General features: G+C 46.9%; 1 protein-coding gene across 2 annotated transcripts in view; it reads left to right on the top strand.

Annotated features, from left to right (window-relative positions):
• LOC119168188 (uncharacterized) overlaps positions 1-22,586 on the top strand; it is a 57,202-nt gene extending 34,616 nt beyond the window's left edge. For both annotated transcript variants that reach the window (XM_075882526.1, XM_075882524.1), the window contains 2 exons: positions 67-155; positions 1,187-22,586. In XM_075882526.1, coding sequence (XP_075738641.1) covers positions 67-155; positions 1,187-1,301 — 204 coding nt within the window. In that variant the 3' untranslated portion in view covers positions 1,302-22,586. The remainder of the gene's footprint in view (positions 1-66; positions 156-1,186) is intronic.
• Positions 22,587-22,936: the final 350 nt, after the last annotated feature.

Here is a 22,936-nt window from a genome sequence, read left to right as displayed (position 1 = left end):
ACTGTTCCTGTATACTCTTTTGTAATGCAGAATGTTTACAAATTCTTTCATTTTACTTTTGTGCAGGATCAGCTTCTCAAGGAACATGTTGGGAGCCCACTTAACCTGTGCATGTGTCACCTTGTGAAGAGAACACCGATGAAGCCCTTTGTGATGTAAAGGCTCAATCATATCCGTAATAGGTAGTGCTATTGTAGTTATATGCATCCAGGGTGAAAGCTTGGAAACTAAAATAAGGATTTATAATAACCAAAGAGAACAACTTTATGTTAATAGCTTGAAGCACATATCCCTCAAAGCGTTGTTACGCCCTCTGGCAACTTTTTTACCACCATAAGCCGTACCTTGATCTAACCTTCGATATTGCACGATTAATAGCTGGCAGGACGACAGCGGAGAATGAAGTGAGCAGCACGAGCTAGTATGCAAGGTATGCACAGGGTAAAATTACAAAACTGCTCAAGGAATGCATATTAACTTATGCATTATCATCGAATATAAAGTGAAAACTTCTACTGATTTTTAGAGACCCTTCAGGAAAAAAATATGCCACATTTCACCTATTGCAAGCATTCATACTCTTGTTTCAAAATAGGGTTGTTGCAGCATATACCTTGAATTTTTTCATATTTTGCTCCATAGTCGAAAATCTCAACATGCCACTTTATCACAGAAACAATGAGTCAAGCAATATACAAGATAAGCGGGGAGCTAAATGCCAGAACACTGGTACAGTCGAACCCATTTATAAGAGACACTAATGTAAGAAACAATTGGATATAAGAGACACTAGTGTGCGTAGATTTAAATAGGGGTTCATAAGAAAATGCTTACGTGGTACCCTGCTCATAAGAGACATCTCATGTACATGACAAGAATTGCTCCCCGGTGTATGCCTCTTATAAAAGGGTTCAACCGTATGCACAAATTGATATAAACAGTATAAGATCGTGGCATCACACTATGGCACGTATCATCAGTCGTTAGGCAACTGTGTATACATGTGATGCTATGAAGCATTTAAAAACAATTACAAAGCCAAACGAGCTATGTAATTGCTTTTTATAGCAATTAAGCCAAAACAAGTTAAATCATTTTGACATCATTTCTTCCAAGAATTAGAAGATTCTCAGCACTCTAGCATTGGCTTGAATCTGTCTTTATGGGAAATCTTTCTTGCGTGCAGGTACAAGAGCAGGGCCAGGAAACTGCATCACATCTATGTGCTAGTGGTGCAACTGCTACAGCTCTATCAACAGTGGAGGTTGCAGAAGCCCTTCTTCACCTTTCGCAGTGCATGAAGGATGTACTAGGCATCATGTGCGCACAAGACCAAGGCATCCAGGTCGATGTAGACTCCATTATAGGGAAGCAGTTCAGGCTTGTAGATATGCTGACATCAGATAATACTGTGCTTGCTTTTACTGGTGTGTCATCAATGACTTTGCTTGTAGCCATTAGTAATGAAGTGAGCAGGATTGAAGACGCAGTAACTGAAATGTATACTCTTGAACGAGTCATTCTCGTTCTTGTGCGATTGAAAACTAGCTTACCCTTTGTGTGTATGGCACCACTATTTTCTGTGAGCCGCACAGCCATCTCTCGCCACTTCTACAGCACGGTGTAGCCTTGTAGCGGTACTGAAATGTGCAGTTCTATGGCCAAACAAACAAGAAATTGCAAACAATCTGCCTCAATGCTTTGAAAAATATAAAGAGGTACGTGTTGTGCTAGACTGCACAGAGGTTGCAGTAGAAAAATCGCACTGTGCTTCTTGTAGAATTTTAAAATACTCTCATTAAAAAGGTACACAAACAGAAAAGCTTCTTGTTGGCGTCTCACCTGCTGGCTTAATTACTTTTGTGAGCTGCAGTTTCGGAGGCCGAGCGTTGGACAGGACTTCCGTAAAGAAATTGGAAGTTCTAGAAAAACTCGACAGTTTTGAAGATGATGCCATGGTTGACAAAAGTTTCAACTTGAGCTCGCTATGCGGAAACCTTGGGCTGGGGGTTCATGGCGAAAGCTGCAGTTCACAGCGAAAGACTCAGAAAAGACTCTAAAAATAGCCAGGGCACGTGTGCTCGTCGAGCGTGCAATCCAGAGGATGAAAGTTTTTCAAGTTCTGAAGGAACCTGTACCTTGAAAAGTTGTCGGCGCCCTTGATGAAATATTTATTGTGATTGGTGGAATTGTAAATCTCTTCTCCCCTATTCTCTCTGAGAAAAGGTTCGAGGGATATTATGGAACTTGTGTTCGCAATGAAATGTAGTAGAACTTTTTATGCAGGTAGTCAGAAACTGAGGTCAATGAAGAAGCTAAAAAAGCTGAGCACCACAACATGAGGGATAACACACCATTGTGCTATGTAAAGACTATTGAGTTAACGGACCGACACACAGGGTCCCTTGGGCAATCACCTAAGAAGACTTGAAAACGAAAGCCATCTTCTTTTTCTTCTATGTCGATGCACAGTTGTACCCCCCCCCCCCCCCACCCAGGACACGTGTGTTTGTGAAGAGAGTTATTTTAACTGCATTTCCGAGCTGAGGAAGTTATTTTCGATGTACTCCTAAACATATGCATAGCTGTGTGGTAGAACACCTGCTAGCCACGCAAATAGCCTGAGCTTAATCTTCACTCGGACCCGGAAATTCATTACTTATTTTATTCGCATATGTCTCGATTTTTCAATCATGGACAAGGTGATTGTTCACTCGCAACCAACGATCCCGACGCCGGAATTTCTGTGAAACGAGTTCTTTAATGCTACCACGTTATTATTCCCAAACCCATTTATGCTTCCGACTGCTCACACCATGGCTGTGTATAGAGCACATGACGAGTGACATTACACATATCTAAAGGGCAGAGGGTAGGCCGATATCTCCCATGTATTCTAAGGCTACAGTAGCATGCATTTTTTCTTTACTGCATGTAAATTGTTTGGGTTTGTTTCATTTTGTGCATTAGCATGTTCTTGCAGTGGAACTAAATGATATTAATCTATCCACTGCTGATATTTTTCACATTTGTTTAGCGAAGTATGTACATTTTGTCATTACCTCATTATAGTTCGGTAGCTTCGTATTGATGTTTGGTTTATTTGAGGAAGAATTGATCTGTCTTAAATTGGAAGTATTCCTTAGCGAACTGCAGGCTATCTGTCTCGCCGCCTAAGCCTGGATGCTATGCCTCATGATCGCCTCTTTGACTTAAGGTAGACCAAAATTAGTATAAAAGGATAAGAGGGTTTTGGGAATATATGTGGATGATCATGATATGCATAACGGGACAATCATGTCAAGTACGTCTAAATCTTTCTTCAAGACATGTGTGGCCCATACCTGTTATCATGGGTCGCAGTAGAATGCTAATGCGAGAAAGGTGATTGACAGTTTTTATCTACCTAGGTATGGCGAGAACAAACATTGGTGATTCTTTGGGGCATTCAAACATTCTACCATAGTAACACACCAGGTCTCGAAACAGTTTTGGAAAAAGGCCCTGTGTAACCATAATGCCAGTGCAGGGTCAATTGTGGTGCTTGCTACCTAATTATATAAACCTATATATTACCCATGTACTTCAATGATGCAGGCGTCATGTCGAGTTAACATCATTTGGAGTTAGGCTAGGCGCCATCCTCCAAAGCTAGTTTAGGTTGCACTAGCCAGCAATCATAAGAGATACACATAAGTTAACCACTTCTGATGTTGGTAATATCTACGTTGCTGTTGGAATTGTTACAGAACTCTTAACAACTGGTTATATAAAACACATGTGACTGTGTGTGCGTACAACATTTGTGCATATCTTTAGTGTAGAGAGGAAGAAGATTATGTGCCGCAGTGGGTCACGCCTTTAGCGAGAGGAGCCAAGCGCGAGCGTTTGCCCCGAGTGCTGTGATTCCTGGGTCCGTTGCTGCCGCCCGCTTTCCGCATCAATAGGCCTGCAGTGCAAGTACTACTTGCGCCAATAAACCCCGTTTCAGAGTGGTGGAGGTGCTGGGTAACTCAACCTGGAACTCCGCAACAGGAAATTACCTGCCATCCCAGAAATGGCTGAAGAAAACACCCAGCAAGGTACGACCCAGCCTTCAATGGTCATCGTGCCCACTGCGCTACGCGTGCGCGATTCACATTTTTTCAAACGTACCGATGAGCAAGACGTAGAAAATTGGCTGTCAACATTTGAAAAGGTAGGCGCAAGCAACAAGTGGGATGACTTATCGAAGCTGCAATATGTACCCTTCTACCTGAATGAGGTAGCGAGTCTCTGGTTTAACAACCACCACTCGGAATTCGCCACTTGGGGTGCTTTTAAGCTACGCATTACTGATGTATTCGGTCGCCCCGAGGTACGCAAGCTCCGTGCCGAACAGCGTCTACGGGGACGCGCACAGCTTCAGGGGGAAGGCTTCACAAGCTACATCGAGGATGTGCTCGACTTGTGCAAGTGCCTTCACCCTTCAATGATCGAAGCAGACAAGATCAAACACATCTTGAAGAGGATAGACGACGACGCCTTCCAGATGCTGCTGGCCAAGGGCCCCCGTACTGTGTCCGAACTCGCCACTCTTTGCCAGAGCTTCGAGGAATTGCGCAAACAACGGGTCATGACACGGCGGCCAGGGGCTACCGACGAAACTCTCGCGGCATTGTCCCTAGGTGAAGACAACAACACAATCATGTCGGAAATCAAACGATATGTGCGCGAGGAGGTGGCCCGACAACTTTCGTGTCTGTCGTATCAACCGGCAACGAAACCTTCTTCTGAGCGTCTCGCGCCCGCCATCAGACAGGTAATACAGGCGCAGGTCTCTGAGGCGCTGCTGCTCGTCTCTCAGTCAACACCTGTCACCGCGCCATTGACTTACGCTGCTGTTGCTGCTACTCCACCACGACCTCCACTTCGGCCGACTCCCCAACCTCTACGAGTACCAACGACGCCATTTCCAGCAACACAACAGCGCTATAACGGAAACCCTTGGCGCACATAGAAGTGTGGCAGCTTGGGCTAGTTGGTATGGCATGACGATAGTTATAGCGCGAGAACAAAACGACGACACAGAGACAAGAAGGACACGAAAGACACGAGCGCTAACTTCCAACTGAGTTTATTGCGCAGAGCACGAAAATATATAGAGGAGACAGTGACCATGGCACAAGAGCAGAACATGAGTAAGAAAACCAAAAACAAACAACACAAATACAAAGGCACTGAAAAACAGCAAAGAAAAGCCTAGAAGAAACCGAACCAGAAAGGTAAAGCTACCTGCCCACACCGAATCCTTCGAGGAACCTGCGTTCCTTCTCGGACTAAGCCACGGAGGGCTTGCTAATCCAAGGCACCTGTTCGTGTTACCTGCCCGTACCGAATCCTTCGAGGAACCTGCGCTCCTTCTCGGACAAGGCCACGGAGGGCTTGCTAACACAAGGCACCTGTTCGCGTGCCATCTGCGCAGCCTCGACAATGACCCGGTTGCTTACATCTCTGTGTTTGTACAACGTCGCTGTTTCCTCGAAGAGGGGAACACACTTGCACTCAGTGCAGTGATGGGCAAGACAACCATCTTTCCCGTTGTTAACATTGTTCGCGTGCTCTCTCAGCCGATCGTTCAGACACCTTCCGGTCGTTCCGACATAACAAGCACCGCATGAAAGGGGGGTACTATAGACGACTTCCCGGGAGCAGGCCGCATACCTGTTTCGATGTTGAACTCTGCAATCTGTTGATGATTTTGTTTTCAGGGGGTTGGTAGATTTGGTGAGGCTGATTAATTTGAACGGTGCTGAGAACAGGACACGAACTCCAACACGTTTTCCGATTTTTTTGAGCCTATGTGATATCTGGTGTATGTATGGTATCACGGCTATCCTTTCACGTTCTGTATCCGTGTTGATCAGATTCTGTCGCGTCCTCTGCTCCGCCTTCATAGTCCGCAGGATCGTCTCCGCAACAGACGCGATAAACGCCTCGGGGAAGCCTGAAGCCTTGAGGCGGGAAACTTGAGCTTTGAAGCTCACAGAGATATTGTGGGCGCAAGACCTATTTAAAGCATTCTCAAGGCAAGTTGGTGCTATGCCTCGCTTAACTATCTTACTGTGAGCAGAAGAAAAGGGGAGTAGAGGTTTCTGCGCACGTGGTTCATAACACCAACAGAAGTGCTGTGGGCTAAAAACCAGATTTAAATCCAAAAAGCGTAATTTGTCATTATCGGGCATTTCATGTGTCACCACAAGAGGCTGCAAACAATTTTCGAACACGCCTATAGTTTGAGTGGCCAACGAGTGAAACATAGAAGACTTACAATTTAGAATAACCAAGAAATCATCCACGTTTCTAAAAATTTTGACGACATGCGAGCCTTCTAACTTTTCCTGCAGTTTTTTGCCCATTTTTGCCAATAGAAGATCACTGAGTAGAGGTGCTATGCATGAACCAATTGAAACACCCTTTTTCTGCAGATAAATGCGATCATTCCATTGAACGAATGTAGACGTAAGATACAACAAAACCAGGTCAAGAAAATTCCGCGAACTAATGCCAGTTTTTAATTGGAAGTTCAATTCCCCGAAAACTTCTATGTTATCCCTTATACATTCTAGCACCTCATCGTGAGGCAGCGAGTAGTATAGGTCCTTTATGTCAGTAGAAAAACTGAAAAGATTAGATTGATTTGACCGTTTGAAAAATTCTATCAGAGCCTGCGAGTTTTTGATCACAAATGGGTCATCAATCTTTAGACACTTAAGATGGGTCTGAATAAACAAGCCGAGTTGCTTTTGCCACGTACCACTTTCTGTCACAATGACACGGAAAGGCATGTCAACCTTATGTGTTTTGGCAGAAAAAAACATGCTGAGCCCATTTTTGTCACTTTTTCTAATGTGCTGTGCTAACTGTTTTAACTCTAGTTTACGACACATTTCCCTGGCCTGCGTTTTTACCCTATCTAGACGAATGTCGGTACAACATTTGAAAACAGATTCGATAGCTGTGACCACCTTTTCCAGGTACAAGCTATTAGGAAGAACGGCGAAACCACCCTCCTTATCTGACGGCACGACACAAAGTTCATTGTCTCTAAGAAACTTGGTCGTCTTCCGCACCGGAAGGCTGTTGCTGGTAGGCTTACCCCGTAGGAGCACGTCGACGCCTTCTGAGATGCACCTGTCTGAATCCTCAGGTGAAGCATGGCCAGCCACAGAGCGCACCATTGAAAGAAGCTCGGGTGCGGACCTCCCTCGGTCAACGGCGAACTTCGGACCTAAAGCGAGGGTGTTGTGGACGTAGTCTGGGAGAACAACGTCACTGCATGAGTGGACGACACCCGATTGCCGAGGCTCAGTTGGGCGCTGTGCACGAAGGCTGGCAAGCTCACGTGACCACAGGCGGTTTGCAGTGTACTCAATTCGGTCGCAGTACTCGCTGTCTCACGATGAGGTACTAGAATGTATAAGGGATAACATAGAAATTTTCGGGGAATTGAACTTCCAATTAAAAACTGGCATTAGTTCGCGGAATTTTCTTGACCTGGTTTTGCTGTATCTTACGTCTACATTCTTTCAATGGAATGATCGCACTCATCTGCAGAAAAAGGGTGTTTGAATTGGTTCATGCATAGCACCTCTACTCAGTGATCTTCTATTGGCAAAAATGGGCAAAAAACTGCAGGAAAAGTTAGAAGGCTCGCATGTCGTCAAAATTTTTAGATACGTGGATGATTTCTTGGTTATTCTAAATTGTAAGTCTTCTATGTTTCACTCGTTGGCCACTCAAACTATAGGCGTGTTCGAAAATTGTTTGCAGCCTCTTGTGGTGACACATGAAATGCCCGATAATGACAAATTACGCTTTTTGGATTTAAATCTGGTTTTTAGCCCACAGCACATTTGTTGGTGTTATGAACCACGTGCGCAGAAACCTCTACTCCCCTTTTCTTCTGCTCACAGTAAGATAGTTAAGCGAGGCATAGCACGAACTTGCCTTGAGAATGCTTTAAATAGGTCTTGCGCCCACAATATCTCTGCGAGCTTCAAAGCTCAAGTTTCCCGCCTTAAGGCTTCAGGCTTCCCCGAGGCGTTTATCGCGTCGGTTGCGGAGACGATCCTGCGGACTATGAAGGCGGAGCATAGGACGCGACAGAATCTGATCAACACGGATACAGAACGTGAAAGGATAGCCGTGATTCCATACATACACCAGATATCACATAGGCTCAAAAAATTGGAAAACGTGTTGGAGTTCGTGTCCTGTTCTCAGCACCGTTCAAATTAATCAGCCTCACCAAATCTACCAACCCCCTGAAAACAAAATCATCAACAGATTGCAGAGTTCAACATCGAAACAGGTATGCGGCCTGCTCCCGGGAAGTCGTCTATAGGACCCCCCTTTCATGCGGTGCTTGTTATGTCGGAACGACCGGAAGGTGTCTGAACGATCGGCTGAGAGAGCACGCGAACAATGTTAAAAACGGGAAAGATGGTTTTCTTGCCCAGCACTGCACTGAGTGCAAGTGTGTTCCCCTCTTCGAGGAAACAGCGACGCTGTACAAACACAGAGATGTAAGCACCCGGGTCATTGTCGAGGCTGCGCAGATGGCACGCGAACAGGTGCCTTGTGTTAGCAAGCCCTCCGTGGCCTTGTCCGAGAAGGAGCGCAGGTTCCTCACAGGATTCGGTGCGGGCAGGTAACGCGAACAGGTGCCTTGGATTAGCAAGCCCTCCATGGCTTAGTCCGAGAAGGAACGCAGGTTCCTCGAAGGATTCGGTGCGGGCAGGTAGCTTTACCTTTCTGGTTCGGTTTCTTCTAGGCTTTTCTTTGCTGTTTTTCAGTGCCTTTGTATTTGTGTTGTTTGTTTTTGGTTTTCTTACTCATGTTCTGCTCTTGTGCCATGGTCACTGTCTCCTCTATATATTTTCGTGCTCTGCGCAATAAACTCAGTTGGAAGTTAGCGCTCGTGTCTTTCGTGTCCTTCTTGTCTCTGTGTCGTCGTTTTGTTCTCGCGCTATAACTATCGTCATGCCTTGGCGCACAGTTGACATACCACGTCTAATCTGTTACGCATGCGGATATCCAGGTCAAGTGGCGCGCTTCTGTCGCTTGCGCTTCGCAACGGGCTCGGCTGCAGCTCCGAGGTACTCTGACGACTCTTTCCCGGCCCCGTACAACGCGCAACAAGAAATGCCTCGTCAATGCGACCGACAATCAGTGCAACGCGGCCCGTCCCCTTCCGAACTAGAACACCACCCTGCTGCCGACTACCGACCATTCGGTCCCCGTCGCTCATCCTCACCACGCCGCTACCATTCTCCGTCCCCGCTGCGTCGCCGACCGAACCCCGTAGAGACGGAAAACTGACTGCCGCAGCTCCTGAGGCACGAGCTGCGAAATCGTCGCATTGTAGAAGTCCTCGCCCGTCCCCCACAAATGTTCTGGAACTGTTTGTTGAAGGTCGACGAACTCTTGCGCTTGTTGACACGGGTGCCGCCGTATCTGTGATGAGTGAAAAACTCTGCCGTTCGATACGAAAAGTCGCCTTCCGACGTATTGCTGAATACCGCGACCACGCAACCTATTCGACCAGTCAGAGCATGTACGGCGAGAGTCATCATTCAGGACGTCCTGTACCACATTGAGTTTCTCGTGTTGGCCACTTGTTCCCACGACGTGATACTTGGATGGGATTTTTTGTCACGCCACCATGCCGTAATTGACTGCGCTCGCGCGCAAGTTGAATTTTCTGTGTTTTCTGATGCGCCATCTACCGACAATGAGCGCACTCACCTTGGCAAGCTTCTTGTTGCTTCCGACATATATGCTCCCCCTCTTAGTGCCATCGTTGTCCCCGTCAATCGCTTTGAATTGTCCGGCTCTACCGTTGCGTTCTATCCATCTCACGTTTTCAGTCGCCGCCATGGTACGTCTCTGTTATACGCCGTTCTGCCACCTCACCAAGATACTTCCGGAATTGTCGTTTGCAATCCTAGCTCCTGCCCTGTCACCTCAAAAGCTCACGAAACACTGGGCTATGTTCTTCCTGTTGATGACAACGTTATTGTGCCTATTGAGTCCCATGACCCTGGCCAGCAACTTCAACTGAACGCTGTTACTCCTCCTTTTACGCGAGATGACTACTCCTCGGATATCTTCGATCGTTCCATCGATAGCAAGCTTCCTCTGGATCAGCGGAACCAGCTAATAACCCTTCTGCATGAATTCCGTGATTCATTTGACCTTCCTCAAAAGGCACTGAGTCAAACTAACACCGTCGCTCACACAATCTACACTAGAACGCATCCTCCTTTGCGGCAACGCCCCTACCGCGTATCACCCTAGGAACGAAGTGTAATTGCAGAGCACGCGGACGATATGCTTCAGCGCGGTGTCATCAAGCCATCTTCTAGCCCCTGGTCTTCACCTGTTGTGCTAGTGAAGAAAAAAGACTGTTCGATTAGATTTTGTGTCGACTACCGGCGACTGAACAAAATTACACGAAAGATGTGTACCCTCGTCCCCGCATCGACGACGCTATCGATTGCCTACAAGGTGCCGAATTCTTTTCTTCGCTGGACTTACGTTCAGTCTGATGACAGAGTGTGACCGTCCCAAAACAGCGTTCGTTACGCCGGATGGCCTATACGAATTCACGGTTATGCCATTCGGTCTGTGCAATGCACCTGCAACGTTTGAACGAATGATGGACAGCGTTTTACGTGGCCTTAAATGGCAGATATGCTTATGTTACCTTGATGATGTTATCGTATTTTCTCCTGATTTCCCTACCGACGTCGACCATCTGCGCACAATTCTTCAGTGCCTTACTAAGGCAAACCTCCAGCTTAACCTAAAGAAGTGCCACTTCGGGGCTCGCCAACTTACTATACTTGGTCACGTTGTGTCAAAGGATGGAATTTGCCCCGACCCGGACAAACTTCGAGCCGTAGCCAACTTTCCGAAGCCAAGTTCACTCAAAGAACTTGGGAGCTTTATCGGCTTGTGCTCGTATTTTCGCCGATTCGTCCACAACTTTGCATTAATAGCCCGACTTACGCAACTACTGAATGGTCCAGCTAATCCTTCCAACTGGACCCCGGCATGTGACGAAGCCTTCCTTACACTGCGCCGCCTGCTTACGTCGCCACCCATTCTACGCCATCACGATCCAAGTGCCCCCACTGAAGTGCACACAGACGCCAGTGGCGTTTGTCTGGGAGCCATACTCGCGCAACGAAAGCCCAGTATTCCAGAGTACGTCGTCGCATATGCACGCCGCGCATTCACGAAAGCGGAAATAAACTACTCCGTAATTGAAAAAGAATGCCTCGCAATCGTTCGGGCGTTAAGCAAGTTTCGTCCTTACTTGTATGGACAGAGTTTCGACGTTGTGACAGACCACCACGCACTTTGTTGGTTGGCGTCGCTAAAAGATCCTTCAGGTCGCCTTGGACGTTAGGCTCTTCGCCTACAAGAATTCGACATTCGTGTCATCTACCGCTCAGGACGAAAACACTCTGATGCAGACGCCCTCTCACGATCACCAGTGAGATCCAGCGCAGACCTGCATTCGGACGCCAACTTTCCCATCACTCCCATTTCCGTCTCAAGCATGTCGTATGAACAGCGGAAAGACCCATGCATAAAATCTCTCCTCAACATTCTTTTCGACTCCTCAACGTCTGCGTGCCCAGGCGCTCTTCGCCGCCAAGCCATACATTTCGAGATATGGGATGCGCAACTATACCGCAAAAACTATCATGCAGATGACCGTAAATGGCTCTTGGTTATACCACGCCACATGCGATGTGATGTGTGTGCGTATGTTCACGCCGACCCACAACATGCTCACGCTGGTGTGTTAAAAACATATCACCGGATCCGCCAGCGTTATCACTGGCGTGGTATGTACACCTTTGTACAAAAATACATTCGGTCCTGTTCATTATGCCAACGACGAAAAACAGCGGCCCATTCACCCGGATTATTACAGCCTCTACCGTGTCCTGCGCGCCCTTTCGACCGCGTTGGAATTGATTTATATGGTCCCCTTCCATACACTGCCACTGGAAGTCAATGGATCATTGTCGCGGTCGACCATCTGACGAGGTATGCTGAAACGGCTCCACTACCTACGGCTGGTGCACGTGACGTAGCCAATTTCGTCTTACGACGCTTCGTACTGCGCCATGGGGCACCACGTGAACTGTTGAGTGATTGAGGGCGTGTCTTTTTATCCGAAGTTGTACAACCCCTTCGAGCATGCCGCACGGTGCACCGCACCTCTACAGCCTATCACCCGCAGACCAACGGTCTAACTGAGCGCTTCAACCGAACGCTAGGAGACATGCTCTCCATGTATGTCAATTCTGACCAATCGAAATGGGATGTTATTCTTCCATTTGTGACTTATGCGTAAAACACCGCGACGCAGTCAACCACAGGCTTCTCGCCTTTCTTTCTTTTATATGGGCGTGAGCCATGCTCCACCCTTGACACCATTTTGCCGTATCATCCCGATGTCTCAGAGTTCAACCCTCTCTCTGAAATTGTGCACCACGCAGAAGAGTGTCGTCAGTTGGCCTGATTATTCACCTCAGACAAGCAAGCACTCGAAAAAGACCGCCACGACCACGACCAGCAAGTCGAGACTTTTGCCGTGGGCTCGCTCGTCTGGCTCCGACTGCCCTTCCACTCCCCAGGTCTGTACTCTAAGTTTGGCCCCAAGTTTCACGGTCCTTATCGCGTGGTCGAACGTCGATCTCACGTAACATACGTGATCGAGCCGGTCACACATCTACAGACAAGCGACGCCTTGGTCGTGAGACTGTCCACGTGAGTCGTCTCAAGCCCTATCACGACCCACTCCTACTCTCGTCACCTTGACTTGCCAAGATGGCTCGTCTTCGTTGCCGGGGTATTGTAGAGAAGAAGATTACGTGCCGCACAGGGTCACGCCTTTAGCGAGAGGAGCCAAGCGCGAGCGTTTGCCCCGAGTGCTGTGATTCCTGGATCAATTAGATCACAGTCACTTCCCTTGCACATGTTTCGTATAACATAAGATTCTCATAGTATGTCAGATCTGCCAAATTTTTTAGCTTGCTCTGTTAATTGGTCAAAGGTAACAAAAAATAGCTTCAACATATAGAGAGCTGAAGTTAAAAAAAAGTTAATTTCTTGTTTCGTTCGAATAGATCATCTGCCATGAAATCATGACATGAATCATCTCCCTTTCTTTGTTCCTGGTTTGCTTTGCTGTAACTTCTGTCTCTATTGGCCGAATACTGATGATAGCGATCAATTGCACCAAATCATATCGCAGCATTACGCCCAAACCGCCTTCATAGTGTTTACTGCGGCCATGCAGGCCTTTTAAATAGTCAGAGAACAGTTTCAAAGGTGGCAGTTTTGGGGGCTTTTTTTATTTAAATAAACATGATACATTGTGTTCTCTATGTGTTCCATGGTTCCTTTGCATTCGGTGCAGATACAATTATTCGAAATCACGGTTTGTGGAGGAGGAAAAGGAAAAAACCTTTATTGATGCTGGCTGTGCCAGATAGCCTTTATCCCCACCGGGCTGGTTGACATCCCTAGTCCGGGACGTCATTAGTCGAGGCCGCCACCCGAGCCCGCTGAACTAGAGTTCGCTGTTCCTCTAGTGTGGAGCTATTGAGTAGGGTCGTCTCCCAGTCCTCTCTGGTGGGGTTGGGAAAGGGGGTTCATTTTGGGTTCATTTGGCAGGCCCAGACCATATGGTAAGTGTTGGCCACTTCCCCACAGTACTGGCACAGCCCACTTGTTTTTGGGTCGTAATATTTTAGTATGGCTGGACAGAGCAGCGTATTTGTCTGTAGGTGCCGCAGGATGCGCTCCTCCGTTTTCGAGAGTCCCTTCGCTGGTGCGGGATACAAGCGGCGTTGCTCAATGTAGTATTCTTTGATTTCTCGAAACCGTGTTAAAGGTGGGGGACGTTCAGGTCTATCAGGGGAACGGGGAGTTTCCCGGGAAGCAAGCACGCGGGCCGCTGCATGTGCAGCCTCGTTACCCTGTAGACCCTGATGTCCCGGAGTCCATATAAGACGTTTTGAGGTAGGATCGCGGTTCCTGATGCTGAATTTTAAAAGTCTATTAGCCAATGGAGAGATTTCTCCTGGAAGATAGCTCTCGCAGGCTCTCCGAAGTCTTTAACTATTTGTTTTGAGTTTGGATGGGATACTGCCAGTGCAATGGCCACCTCCTCCGCCTTACTTGAGCTTGTGGCTTTGAAAGTGAGGCAGTCCACCTGCGTTCCTTGATGTATTACCGCCGCCGTGTAGTATCCCCTAGGTGACGGCCCGGCCACATCGGCGTAATAGACCCCATTACGGGAGCCAAGTCGTTGTTCAAGTGCCTCAGCGCGCGCTTGCCTTCTACCCTGGTGCGCCTCCCTGGTCATATTGCGGGAAAGCGGGGACATCCAGAGTTTTGTTCTCCAAAGTTCAGTAGTACGCTCCGCGTTTTCGATTTCGCATTCGTGCCGGATCAAGAGGCGGTCCAGTAGGCGCCGCCCGGGGGGCGTCTGCGTAAGACGCGTATATTGATTTGTGAGGTGGGCTTCTTGGAGCTCTTGTATAAAGTTAAAGACTCCCAATGCAGAGAGTTTCTGATTTGAAGTGCTGATGGGTAAATCAAGTGCGCGCTTAATTACTTTCCTAAAAATAGCATCGACTCTGTTCTCTTCGTGTTTAGTCATTTGTAAGTACGGTATTGAATATAGAATCCTGCTAGTTACAAAAGCATTGGCGAGCCGAATCGCGTCCCTTCCTCGTAGCCCCCCGCGCTTGTTTGACACTCGGCAGATCATGTGCCCTACCTGTTCTCCAATTTTCCGTAGCTTGTCTAGCGTGGTACTGTTTTTTGTTCTGTTGTGAATCAGAAGGCCAAGGATTCGTAGTTCTGAAACCTCTCGTATTGTTGATCCTGATACCATCAAGTTCAGGGTCGTCCTATCTTTAATGTTTTCTCTGATATGCAGGAATTCAGATTTGGATGGAGCGCACTGCAACCCACACTGGGCCACATAGTCCTCCACAATAGAGGCGGCCTGCTGCAGGCGGTCTTCAATTTCTCCTAAACTGCCCCGATTCGTCCAGATTGTTATGTCATCGGCGTATATTGCATGATATATTCCTTCCACTACTGCCAATGCTTGCGGGAGCTTCATCATGGCAATGTTGAATAGCAGCGGAGACAGGACAGCTCCTTGCGGGGTTCCCCGCGTCGCCATTTTGAATGGTCCATGTTCCTCGTCATTTATGTGTATGAACGCCAGTCTCTCAGAGAGGAAGTCTCCGATGTAGGCAAATATTTTCTTACAGGAATGGACACTACTCAAGTTTTTCAGGATGCTTTCATGTTTAACGTTGTCGAATGCGCCTTTAAGGTCTAGTGCAAGGATCGCTCTGTCGTTGTGCGTCGAGGGAATGGGTTGGATAACGTCTCGTTTTAGTTGCAAGAGGATATCTTGCGCAGACAGGTGTGGCCTAAAGCCAAACATGGAATCTGCGAAATGCCCCTTGCTCTCGAGGTACGTGGCGAGACGGTCTCTAACCATTGTTTCCATCAATTTGCCGGCAGATGAAGTTAATGATATAGGTCTGAGGTTGTCCGTGCTGATTTGCTTGCCTGGTTTGGGGATGAATGTGACAACCGCAGTTTTCCATTCAGTTGGCAGTGGTTGGCCATCCCAGATCGCGTTAATGTACTGCAATAGATGCCGATAAGAATCGTCTGACAGATTTGCTAACAGTTTTACCGTGATCAGGTCTCGGCCCGGGGCAGTGCCCCTGCGCATTTTTTTCAGTGCTGCTTTCAGATCGCACAATTCAAAAGGGGCATCGAGCTGACTGTTTTCTCTACCTGCGTATTCATATGCGTTCCTGTTGGGATCCGTGGTGCGACCTAGGTATCTAGCACACAAATCATCAGCCAGCTGGGAGTTGGTTCCCTGAAAACTGTGCAGGGCTCGACGGAGCTGCTTTTGCGCTTCTCCTCGGGTTTGGGCGGGGTCCACGAGAGTTCGAAAAAGGCGCCATGCTTTCCTTGTATTCATTTCTTTAGCTATAACATTGCACCGTTCTATCCAATGGAATTCGTTCAGTTGTGCAGCATATTCATCCGCTTGCTTACTCAACTTGGCTATTCTAAGTTTAAGCTTGCGGTTGAATTTGTTTTTTCGCCAACGTTTAGTTAAGCTTCTGCGGGCGTCCCAAAGGTGGAGCAGGTACTTATCGACAGTGGGGGTGTCTTCCGTTGTCTTTATAGTTTTAAGACACTTGGAATTGGCTGCAAGGAGCTGTTTTGCCCATCCCGTATATCCTCCCGCCCCTGGCACAGAGGGGATCACCTGTGAGCGGAAGGCTGTCCAATCTGTCAGCTTAGCTTGACTCCATGTTCTACAGCCTATGTTGCCGGAGAGTGTGATTCTGAGGAGACAGTGATCACTGCCGAGCGTTTCTTCTAAGTTTTCCCATGTTGCGTAGGAAATGTTCTTAGTCAGTGATAGATCCGGGCAAGTATCTCGGTTTACAGAATTCCCTATTCTAGTGGGTTTCATTGGATCTGTGAGAAGCGATAGACGAAGAGTGGATATGAGTTCTGCCAATTTCCGTCCCTTGGGGACTTCGCGGGTGTAACCCCAATGATAGCTGGGGGCGTTAAAGTCACCCAAAATCACCAGTGGGTCTTTATCTCCTTCCTTAATCGCTTTATAAAACGTTTCGTTGAAGACACATTGCCTAGATTTTGGAGAACTGTATACATTCAGAATGTACAAGCTAGGATCTCGTCTTTTATTGAGAAGGACTTTGACCATTGTGTATTCATGCGCCTCTGACAGATCAAGGTCTATCTGACAAGCGGTATACTCCTTGTGTACGAGAACACAGGTGGACGCACTTCGCTGAAATGAGTTGTAACCAGGCAATTTCGCCTGTAAGCCGGTTTCTTGTAGCGCCAAAACTGCTGGGGTAAAATGTTGATTCTGCAGGAAAAGATTAAGAGTGGCCCTCTTTTTCCTATCTTTAAACCCCCTGCAGTTCCACTGGAAAATATCGAGTTGCTGTTGTTTGGAGCTTTTATTATTATGTTTAGAATTGCCTGCCATCATGGATTTATTATTGAGGAGGTGTCATTTTCGCCACTGCAGCCAGCGTGGGAGCCTGGAGAGGCGTGGGGGACTCAGTTTGGTTTGTTAACGACTGGGCTATGTTGCTCTCGGATTCAGAATTTGCCAGGTTACGATGAACAATTTGGCGTCGGGGTTGTTCTGTTGTCTTAATGCTAGTTTTGAGTTCGTCCAATTGGGGTGTGAGCCAATTTTGAATGATTTGTAGTACACTGGCTGTGAGAATTGGCAAAACGCTTTGCTTGAGGTCTTGCATAGCGGCTAGAACTGATAGGTTCAGCTGCTGCGGAATAATGTCTTGTACTGTAAGCTTGGTTTGTTCTAAGATCATTTTGCTCTGCTCCTCAAGTTTAGCCTCTAGTCTGCTTAGTCGACCTTCTATGTCGTTCGAAGCACCTACTACAGTTTTAGACACACTAGTGTTACCTGATACGTCTGACTGAGTGTCCTGCTCATCGTCCGAGCAGTCGGAGGTGTGCATAGCCACCGGTTCCGACGGTGGTGGAGAAATAGCAGCCTGCGACGCCTTCAGCGCCCGATTTTCGCGTTCCAGAGTTTTAATGCGTTTTTTTCATGGCTTCCGATTGTTTTAAAATTTCAGGATGGGAGGGGGAGGCAGTGGTGGTGATGGGAGACTGAGAGGAGACCCCTACCCAATTGCTCACCTGTTTGGGCGGGTTTGCCAGTGGCGGGAAATCCTCGGCGCCGAAGGTAGACGGCCTCGACTTCTGTCCGGCTGGGGCTTCGATCTGCTTGGGCTTGTTATGCATGGGCTTCACTTTTTCGTCACTCCTGAGAGCTGCTGAGGGCTCTTCTTGCTTGTTTTTTAGTCCATGTTGCCGCTGTGTTAGAGCGGGCTTCCATGCCTTCCGGAATTTTCCGATGCACTGCGCTGAGCCGGTGAAATGGTTTTCACCGCATATAAGGCACTCGGGCTGACAATCGTGCTTCACTGGGCCCTCCAGAGTGAGTTCCACCTTCGCACCACAGTGAATGCACCGCTGATTGTCCTGATTGGGGCACGCATCCGGTCTGTGGACCACCGTTCCACACCGGTAACATGCCGGAACCGTTTTCTTGTAGTAGCGCACTGGCACGTTTTCACAGCAGTAGTGAATGAATCTTGGAACGCGGCGTCCTTTGAAGGTCACCACTGCAACATTGGATGTTCCGAGTTTCCGCACATACAAAATTTCGCCGTCGATCCACTCGAGCTTGCGTCGAAGGGATTCCGAAGTTTCATTGTCTGCGACGGTGACGACACCCTTGCAGGTTTCTCCGGCTGATTTCAAATGTCCTTGAAACGGTACCTGGCGGTCCCCGATCGTCAGCGTGATGTCCCCGATGAGCTTCGAGGCCAGGCTTTCCGTTTTCACACCTACAACAACGATGTTTTGGTCCCACACCGGCCACACGGAGATACCAGCGTTCGTGGTGCTGCCGTTGAAGCATTGCACTGCTGTGCCAATCTCGTCTGGGCCGAACGCAGCGTGCAGATCCATGGTTATTTTTGGTTTAAGCACAATAACCAACTCGTCCGACCGGATTCGAGGCGTGTGTGTTGGCTTCCACGTCGCCAGCTTCCGCGGGGACTCAACGCAAGCTGCGGGTGTTGATCCTGTTTTGCGAGCCTGTGGCTGGGCGGCGGCCGTCGAGCCTTGGGGCATCATTTTAGCGAGCTTTTCTTGCAGTTGGCGAACCATGATCTGAAGATATTCGTCTTCACCTGGTATGGGGTCTTCCCGTGTTTCTGCCACCTCGATGTCAACCCACTGCATCGTGCTGGGGTCGTAGCCTGTCTTCGTGGACGCTGCCATGGCTGGGGAGCCCGGGCGTAAGCCTCGTCGGCGTTAGGCTTAGCCGGGCTCGGGCGTCGCGTGGTGTTCAACCAGTCGTATATTGGCGGAAAATGGGCCTACCTGGATAAAATAGGTATCCAGAGGTTCCTGATGGCTTCGCCGAAACGCTGAAACCAGTTTCTGGTGGAGGATATTTGCCAAAAGTCCACAACATTCGTCGATTTCCGACGGAGCTGACGTGGCATGCGTCTCGCGCGCGCTGAAACGCTGCGTCTCCGCCACGGTTTGTGGAAGCTCCACATAAATAAAGGAAGAATATGATTTGCCACCGCAACAAAATCAACAGTAGTGCAACTAAACTGAATATGGATGCACAGAACAGCGCCTACATGCACGTTTGGACACACAAGGCAATAGGCCTAGGTGAATGCAACACATGTTAAATGTTAAGAAAAGCAGCGTCAAGTATCTTTAAGTAGCCATAATACTTTTCTGGAAGTCTGTTACGCTAATAAGAACTACTGGTTTCAATTTTAAAAACCAGTCACTTGATTTTTATGTTATTGCACACCGCTTAGGCGACAAAGACTAAACCACATGGACACAAGCGAAAACTTATAACTGAGTTTATTAGACGGACACATGATGCTTTTGTACAATCGTGTTTCATGGTTAGAAAAAAAATGTTGACAAAGATTGATTTACAAAAATGTAAACAGTACACCGCTGATAAGCACACATGCCAAGAAATCACATACCTATCGCACAACCCTACATTACGAATACAGATACAACATCCTTCTGCTTTAGTCCCACAGATGGCATACTGACGCAGCCATTCCGCAGTCGAATAATCTCTGACACCTCAATGATTTCGCGCATCTAATAACTGTGTATAGCGACCACCTTGGTTTCATAGAACTTCGGCTGACATCCGCAATCTTGACAATGCAAGCCTAGGTGTCCTTGTACAGATTTGTGCACAGTGTTGTTCTGCTCCCGGAGTCATTTTATTAACGCACCTTCCCCTCTGGCCTACGTAATTCTTTCCGCACGAGAGCGGTGCCACATCACCACTTTTTCGACACAATCCACAAACTTGTTGGTGTGGTTAGTTGTGCAAGCATTTGTTCCTGTCACAGTTTTCTTTGTTACCCTGCAAAGTGATGAGAACTTACGGGGTGCCAGAAGAACCGCTTGCACTCAGACACGGCTCCCAATCTTTTTCAGGCTATGGGAAACATTGTGAAAGTATGGTATCACAGTGGCCCTACAAAAGTCTTCGTCATGTAAGTGGTGCGCAATAACGTAACAATGAATAGATACTAACTTGCTCAAGCAAGTAACCTTGTATTCACTTGAGCCAGGAACCCCAGGTTGTGCACGCTCCGAGAAAAAAAGGGACTTGGCTGCTCGTCAGTTGGTCTTCAAAAGCCAGGTCGTTCAGCTTAATCAAAACACACAAAAATGTGTGGGGAACTGAATATTGTTAAGGAAGCTCTATCATCACAAACAACCAAAAAATCTAAATCTGATTTTATTAAATTTACACTACCCTCAGTCCTTAAGAACTTAACATGGCAGAGCAGGTAAACGAGGCCAAATGTTACTGAACAGAAATGCATAGCCTGCTTATCATTAAGCAAGCTCAGCATGTTTCGGCAAAACATGCTTGAAATACACAAATTGCAGCTTGCAGACAAGTTTGTCGATGTGGTCATTATTTCTATGCACAGTTATTATCATTGACTCCAGTTTTGAATACACTACGAAGTGTGTAACAGCCAAGTTCAAAAGAAACATGCCAAGCTGCATCTGCGAGAAGTATGCATGCCTAGGGTTCACAGTGAAGTTTTCGCCATTCTTCTTTATGTAGGCAAGATTCTTTTGCATAGCAAGTTAGGCAGCAGTTGAAGCTTTTCCCAGTAGAGGGCTCTTGACTTCCAACAAAATTGCAGGGTTGGAATTCTTGAAAACAACACCATTTGGGCTGTATCCAAGCCATGGAACCTTGGGGTGAACAACGAAACCGATCTTTGAAACGTAGTTTCTGGTTATGCTATTGTATTTCTCAATGGCTAATTGTTCGCAGTGTTTACCATAACGAGTAGCGTTATTTCCCCAGAAGCTTTCGGAGAGCATTTTTGACACCCTGCTTTCCGAAGATGTTGGATCTTTTGAATTGTATGTAAAATAAGCGTGACATATTCTCCCTGTTCTCCTCACTTTTCGAGCTCTTCGCCACTTTGTGTTGTCCTGATGCCTTGTCTCAGTGCATATTAGAAGTGCCTCCTCTCCAGTGAGTTCAATGTGTGTGTTGTAGAATTGAAGCTCATTTTTCGCAAGGTTATTTTTGGAAAACTTATAAATTTTCATTGCTGTTGCATCACTGAATGCCACGTCATGGAACATTAGTTCACTGTATTGTTCCATTTCATTCTTCATGATGGGCTTGATTAAAAATTGCTCCTGAATAGTGGCACACTCGCGAACTTGATTGCTTTCAATATGGTGCATTCTGCCACGCTGATGCAGCGCCAACGCACTCTGGTGTGCTGTCGCAATCAGTCGCTGGCGTATTTCCTCTTCTTATTCGGTGCCCAGAATTGGCAGCGGTTTGGACTGTACATGGCACAGTTTTTTGAGTTTACAGGCCTCATATAGTGTATTTGTCTTTAACTTGCCCCAGGCTTGTGTAACGTCAGTAGATGTCAGCAGATACAAGTTCTGAATGCAAGTCCTATTAATAAAATGAAAGGAACCACAGATAACACTCAAGATAGCTTCTGCTACATTGCAGTGCTGTGAAATAGATTACTTGAGAAGCACGTGTCGAGCATGTTTTGCAAAGTCGCACGTAAAGGTTTGCTGGTTAGTAACCTGTGACGTTGGCTCACTTTGAGACATGCCTGCTACACAGTTATCTTGAACATTTTGTTGTGCACGTCAATGTTCTTGGTTTTGATAATTTATTTTGCTCTGTATCAATGAGGTTTTAGCAGTGATTCTGGCATGAACCAAACAGCATGAAGAGACCATAGTGAACCATAAAATTACTTTTTCACTCATTTGTAACTTTAGCTACTTATACAAAATATTTATGTGCAGTCAGTCTTGAGCTACTTGATTGAGGAGAGGCAAATTGAAAAAAAAATGCTGCGAAAAGTTTTCGCACAAATATTTTTGGTGGTGAAGCTTATGGTACTACCATCAGAGTTTACGAACAATTTCTGTTGAGACAGTAGCCCCATTAAATCATGCTAGAGGCACCAGAAGCATCAGTGCATTTGAATGCTGGCTGCTGCAGCATTAAAAGCCATAAGCCGAAAGTGGCGAAGGGAAAATTAGAACCACCTCTAATTTTTGTTGGTTTCTGAGTTTTGGACACCACAAATTCGAATAGTATGTATGCTATGCCTGAGAGTGTGAGAACGCCAGTTGCTGTAAGAGGCAATGCTTGTGATAGCGACAGATCAGTATCATCATTTGATAGTGAGTGCAAATTTTTGCATGCCTTTTTGTAACCTGTTTGATTATGACCATGTGACTACGTACACTTGTAAATGTCTGTATCATGAATATATAGTGTAGGGTGATGATAAATAAAAGCTAAAAGTTGGCGCCTGTTCATGTTCATTCTTTCCATGTCCCTGCCGAGTTCATAAGAACATACCACTTTTACGTTCAAGTGTGAACCAAAGCACCCAGCTACAAGTATCATCACTGTAGAAAACATTGATGGAAGTTTAGATCGCATAGTTTGGCTATCTGTATGCTTGGCTGCTGTTTTATACAATTAAATAAAATGAGAAAACTGCTCCTTGCTTGTTCACATGTAGCAACATTGCAATCATACGTTTGCAACGCTCAGAGTTTCCGGCCTAGCAGGAGCAGTGCCCCTGCAGAAGAAAGTAGGTTATGCACATAAGCCAACTTTGAGAACATGGTAATGCTTCTTCTAAATAAAGAT

This window comes from Rhipicephalus microplus, unplaced genomic scaffold, assembly GCF_043290135.1.
Source record: "Rhipicephalus microplus isolate Deutch F79 unplaced genomic scaffold, USDA_Rmic scaffold_12, whole genome shotgun sequence".
NCBI lineage: Eukaryota > Metazoa > Arthropoda > Arachnida > Ixodida > Ixodidae > Rhipicephalus > Rhipicephalus microplus.
Note: the sequence above shows the minus strand (reverse complement) of the source record. Positions and strands in the feature narration are given on the sequence as shown.